The 6,075-nt window shown below is 36.0% G+C and overlaps 1 protein-coding gene across 1 annotated transcript; it reads right to left on the bottom strand.

The window, feature by feature from the left end:
• Positions 1–1,186: 1,186 nt before the first annotated feature.
• On the bottom strand, positions 1,187–1,914 carry LOC110880484. The gene is made up of 2 exons (XM_022129005.1): positions 1,768–1,914; positions 1,187–1,711 (listed from the first exon to the last, which is right to left on the bottom strand). Exons 1-2 carry the CDS (start codon positions 1,912–1,914, stop codon positions 1,187–1,189), a joined length of 672 nt encoding a protein of 223 aa, XP_021984697.1.
• Between the last annotated feature and the right edge of the window lie 4,161 nt (positions 1,915–6,075).

Here is a 6,075-nt window from a genome sequence, read left to right as displayed (position 1 = left end):
TCTCGACTCTAAGCATAATTGAACTTTAACCCTTATACATTCGGACTCTACATCTCTACTCGTCAACAATTGGATAATCGGAAAGCATATGTAAACTTTGTGAGTATACTTGAACCCCTTTTTCGTTTACCACTTTTTGGGGTGTAACATGTTGTTTATAAACTTACACACAAACTTTATCATAATACATAAACATTCCTATTACACGCATGCTTATTTGATTACTTGATACTTTAAACTTTAAAGTTGGGTTGAGGACATTATGTGTTAGACTTATCATTAACTTCGTACGAGCCAAACCATGACATATATAGCGCTATAGGATTAACGACCCGCCCATAGACTTGTGGTTATGTCATGAGCATATTCCGTTTCATTATTGGTTTGATATGTTTGACACATGCCAATTTTATAGTTTATCTCGTATCAAGAGCTTGCCACATGGAATTGTTTAAACTTATCTTTTGATACGTATGTACCAAACTTGTATACTCGCCTTTGCTTTTGCATTGAACTTTATTTTAAACATGTTACAGGTTGAGGATGATGAAGCTATGAACTGAAGTAGCGTTGATGCCTAGATACACATATAGACGTTCAGGTTTAATCGTTGTATAAATTTTGATTATGTTGTATTGTCTTTCCTTGAACTTGATGTTATTTGATTTCTTTGTAATGTTGACAAATGAATTATGAAATGAAATCGGTTTATTAAATATTGTCACAAATAGCGCTCTGATGTCTCTAGCAATCTTCATACTTCGTCTTATCCCGATGTTTCCGCCATTGGTTGGGGTGTGACATTTTGAGCGATGGTGCATCGCGTATGGAAAATCGCCTCGCGTTGTAAAATTCTCTTCCCGGTCAGGTGTATTGTTGAGTGCTCGCCAAACAACAAGACACGTCCCGTCATCAGGTCCAACAACTTCCTCAACAACAGGTTCATCAACTTTAACCGAATCCAATGAGGTTTCAACTACAAAAGACATGTCGACCCCCCTCGTATTCAGCCAAAGTGATCACTTTCTTGTTCGTACATTCTGCAGCAATATGCCCCAATCCCTGACAACGGAAACACCTTTGTGGAACTCGGGTTGTTATTGATGTGGCTTCGGGTAGGTTGGTTGTTTTGTTGGTTGGTACTGTTTTGGGTTGGGTTGGGTTGGGTTGGGGTTCTGGTAAAGGTTCAACAAGCCTCAAATTTTCCTTTGTTTCTTTGCTGGTTATCTACTTTGTGAGCCAACAGGATTAATTCATCTAAAGTGGAATAAGGGTACAACTCCACGACATTAGCAACACCGGTATCTAATCCGCCCAAATACCTGACCAAAGTTTGTGGTTCATCCTCGGGTAAGTCACACTTCATATGCAAATACTCGAAGTCCCGAGAATACTCCTTTGCTGGTCGCTGATTCTGTTTAAGATGGTGCAGTTGAGAAAAACTTGACTGAATGTAATATGAGGGCAGAAACTTCTGTTTCATTAAGCGCTTCATTTTTGACAATTCCTTCACCTTCGACTTCCCCAACTGCTCTCTTTTAGTACACGTATTGGCCCACCATGTCGATGCATACTTTCTCAATTTCATGGCTACAATCTTGACTTTGTTCTCCTCTGATGTTTCTTTGTAATCAAAGACACATTCTACAGTTCTCAACCACTCAATAAACTCGTCTGGATCAATTCTACCATCATACTCAGGGATTTCAACCTTGAGGTCGTTGGAATGCCATAAACTACTTCCTTTCGGATGGACCCCTAAGCCACCGGTGTCGTTGTCATCGTCATCCCGGCGGTGAAAGGGAGTTCATTGATCTGTTCTTCCATAGCCTTCATCCTATCAGCCATCGCTTTCTTCTCGGCCTCGGCGTTTTCAAGAGCTTTCTTCAATTCAGCAGAACTTCGGGTATCCATAGCTCTGATACCAAATGATAGCCAGAGGGTTAATAATGGATCCGATTGAACCCGGAAATAAAATAGAAATAAGTAGCAAATTCCTTCGAGATACAGACTCACCACTCGAAAGTACTCACTGGGCAATTCCAACCTGATATACACGATACAGTCACACCACGCAGTACCGAATTAGCCTCGAAGATCACCTCCTAATTCTACCACAAACTAGGATAGCAATGGAAAACAATCTCTAAAACACAGAGATAGAATTTTAGGAAATCAACAACTGCCTTTCTCATTCATGAATTGTTCAATACATATGGAAGAAAGGGGATACAACCACCCACATAGCTACATTTAGGGAAACATAAATAACTGTTCTAGAATAATTCAAAATAAACGAAAATAAGAAAGAAATTAAAATTGACATGGAATTAAAATAAAATAACTTTTGACTGACATGTAGAAAACGTGGGTACTGCTTGTGATCAAGTGTTGGCTGAAAGTGACTGAATCCGATTGACCCATGTGCTTCCCATGTGACTCCGGTTGTGTATCGGGTCAGGCGTCGAGTCGGGTATCGGGTTGATCGGGTTGATCGGGTCTTCAAGAGCCTGCCTATCACCTAGGGTGAGGGTCAATAGAGATCTGAAATTACCAAGCCTTGTGTCATCGTCTTCCACCCACAACCACTTTTTTCTAACACATATATGAACGTATTACACAGATCCAACTCAAATAACAAACAAAAAAGGTAGATCGACTCAAATAACAAAAAAAAAATAGGTAGACATGATTGGTTCCTTTTTTGACAGAGATGGCAGTCTAGCATGCCGGAACCCTAATCGTCTCACCGGAAGCCATTTAAAGAAGATCTTTGTGTTTCTACAAAACAAAATTAATGTAAAAAACATTAAAAATAACCAAACTGGAGAAACAAAATACATACAATCTCAACAATGGCGTCAAATTTATGCAAATGATTACCGCGGGTACACGCAGTAGAGTTCATCAAACCTTCATAAACCCTAGAGCATCTACTATCTCGGCTTGGATTTCGACTGGAATCTCTGAAGAAACATGACACCTTCCTTAAACCATGACCTACAAAAAAGAAGAAGATCCATTTCACAACACAAACAAATGTAAGTGAAATCCATTGAATGAATGAGAAATAGTGTTCAAAATCAAAACACGGCATCACTTACCCTTGACGAAGGTAGCAATAACACCAAAAAGCCCTAAATCAGAACTGAGAGGTCAGAATCTTCATATATCTAGTGAAATTTTCATGGGTCTGGTGAAATTGCCTTGATGAGAGGGGGCAGATAAGGTTTCGAGGAAAGAGAGAGAGAGGTAGAATGAGGGATTGGTTTCAAGGAGATAGAGAGGTAGAATGTTCTGAAATGAAAATAAGGGGGTCTCTTGAAATTTGAATTCTCGCTCAAGGGAAATCCCGCTCAAGAGTTGTACATATTTAAAAAGTGGAATTTATCATTTTTATTATTTGTTGTGTGCATTCAGTGATTGTACAATATGCATTAAGGGGTTGTAAATGTTGAAAAAGTGGCAAATGACCATTTTTGCCCTTCGGATATGCATTATATATATATGTAGTATAGATACATATAGTGGAAAGTTCAAATGAGAAGAAATTAAAAATTAAGAATAAAAGAAGAGCTAAATGCCTGGATAGTCCCTGTGGTTTGACCTTTTTTCACATTTAGTCCCTAACTTTTTAAAATTACCTCTATAGTCCCCAACTTTTCAACTTTTGTTCCCGGATAGTCCCTGAAATGGATGGGAGTTAGTTTTTGGTCTTAGGTAAGTGTAAAATTACAAAAATACCATTAATATAAAAAATAACTATCAAGTCATTAAAATAAAATAATTAATATATTAATTCAGATGGGGCCCACATGATTTATTATAAACCTATCCCTCTTTTTGTTTCTGTCTTGTTCATTGTAGCCACCAATCCACCATCAACTGAAAGCACCACTACCCCCTCTACCAGAGAACCACCACCGCCTACCGGCTAACCCAAACAGAAACAGAAACAAAAACACAATGTTCAGGAAAACTCTTGAACCGATTCAACCAAAACAAGAGCAACTCATAAGACATTGCATTCATTTGATATTACAAGTTTAAAAAAACATCAAAATTGTAGTCGAAATTTGCAGTCAAAGGATTTGTTATTCGTCGAGAAGAAAGATTTATTCAATCAACAAGTTGAGTTCAGATCTGGATTTTGGTCGTGTTGCAGATCTGTAGTTGTGAAGAAGTTGTAATACTAATCAAAACAGTTTATAAGTACAACAACGTATCATTCTTGAATTTCAGATCTGAATCAATCGTGATATGGTTGAGTTTCAGATCGAAAGTTGTAAGCTTGTTTGTTGTTGTTGTGCGTACTATATCTAAATCAAAGTTTGTTCCAGATATGAGTTGTATTGTGTGGTCGCAAATCAGTAAAAAGTGAGCTCCGATTTCTAAATAACTAGAAAACATCAATAGCATTGAACTATAACAATCAACGATTCAACGATACTACTTACATAGAGCATTTGTCCAACATTTCCGTCCTCAGCAGGAGCTTCTGGAAGATGAATTGTGTTCCGGCTTGACGGATTATCCGTTACAAAACCAAACGGATTAAACGACGGCTTGTCATCGTCCTTTTCTGACGCTTTTGTGACGAACTTTCGTGGTGTGGCGGTTTCCTGTGGATGCATGTCGAGAAGAAGAAGAAGATGATAGGGGTAGGGTGAGGGTGGGGTAGGTTGTGGGGCCCACATGAAATTTGACTTATTAATTATATTTTTGTTTTTTTATTTTTTAAATGCCCGGATAGTCCCTGTGGTTTGCCTTTTTTAAGGAAAGCGTATTTTTGTCATTTCACGCTCTCTTAACTGAGAAAACTAACTGATGTTAGGCACAGGGACTATCCGGGAACGAAAATCGAATAGTTAGGGACTATAGCTGTAATTTTAGAAAGTTAGGGACTAAAGGTGAAAAAAGAGCAAACCACAAGGACTATCCAGGCATTTAACTCTAAAAAGAATAAAGGATACAAAGATAATTTAAACAAATCATTTAATGAGTCTATTATTTATTTTTGCTATTCAAATTAATGAACTCTAATCATTTAATGAACCTATCTTATAAAATAGTTGTGCACCTTACACAATAAAAACAATCATGCACATGATCTTATATTTTCAACGTTTCCTACACCATTAAAACAATATTTTGGTGTAGAGTACATAATGTGTAGGAGTCAAATACTTTTAAATAATTTGTGGCTCATAATAAAATATGTGTAGGACACAAAATTTTTAAATAATTTTGTCACTTCTAATAAAATTTGTGTAGGAGCCAATACATTAATGATGGTGAAGGAGGAATTTATGTTTGCATTAATAAGACTTGAGTAACTCTTTAAAATATTTATTAATATTCAATATCAAAGTGTTTATACTACCCTTAGTAATTAAAGCATTAATTAAAAGTGGACAAAAATGATATCTTGATTCACAACCATTGATAAAAAAATATATAGGGTCTAGATTAATTCATTTTTTTATTCTTTTAAAAAGATTCTTCTCAAATGAACCTTCCCCATACACACACACACACACACACACACACACACACACACATATATATATATATATATATATATATATAAATGCCAACATAATTAAAACAAATACTTTTCATAAAAACATCAAAGATATGTGAAAGTTCTAAGTATTGGAGAAGCTTGATTGTTTTTAGACTAATTAGTTATTAAATTATTCCTATTTAAATTAGGATATGTAGATTCGATCTGAGGGATTGCGATATTAAAAACGCACCCAAAGGTGAGTGTCACGAATACCCCTCTTTTTACTGTTTTATATACTGTTTTGGGGGAAGAACACACCTTTAAAAATGGTAATTAAATGTTTTAGTATGAAACATGCTTTTGAATAAATTTGTTTTAATGAGTATCACTAAGGCCCACTTTTACTGTTTTGTATACTGTTTTGGGGAAGAACACGTCGCTATGAAAGAAAAGTGTATGCTTATGTATAAAATATGCTTTTGAATTATATAAAATGTATTTTCATGGAAAATATGATTTTTGGAATATTATAATGTGTTTTGTAGAAAAAATGGATTTGAAAAGGT

The sequence above is a fragment of the Helianthus annuus genome, chromosome 8, assembly GCF_002127325.2.
Source record: "Helianthus annuus cultivar XRQ/B chromosome 8, HanXRQr2.0-SUNRISE, whole genome shotgun sequence".
NCBI classification, from domain to species: domain Eukaryota; kingdom Viridiplantae; phylum Streptophyta; class Magnoliopsida; order Asterales; family Asteraceae; genus Helianthus; species Helianthus annuus.
The sequence above is the reverse complement of the archived record's forward strand: the minus strand, read 5'-3'. Positions and strand labels throughout refer to the sequence as shown.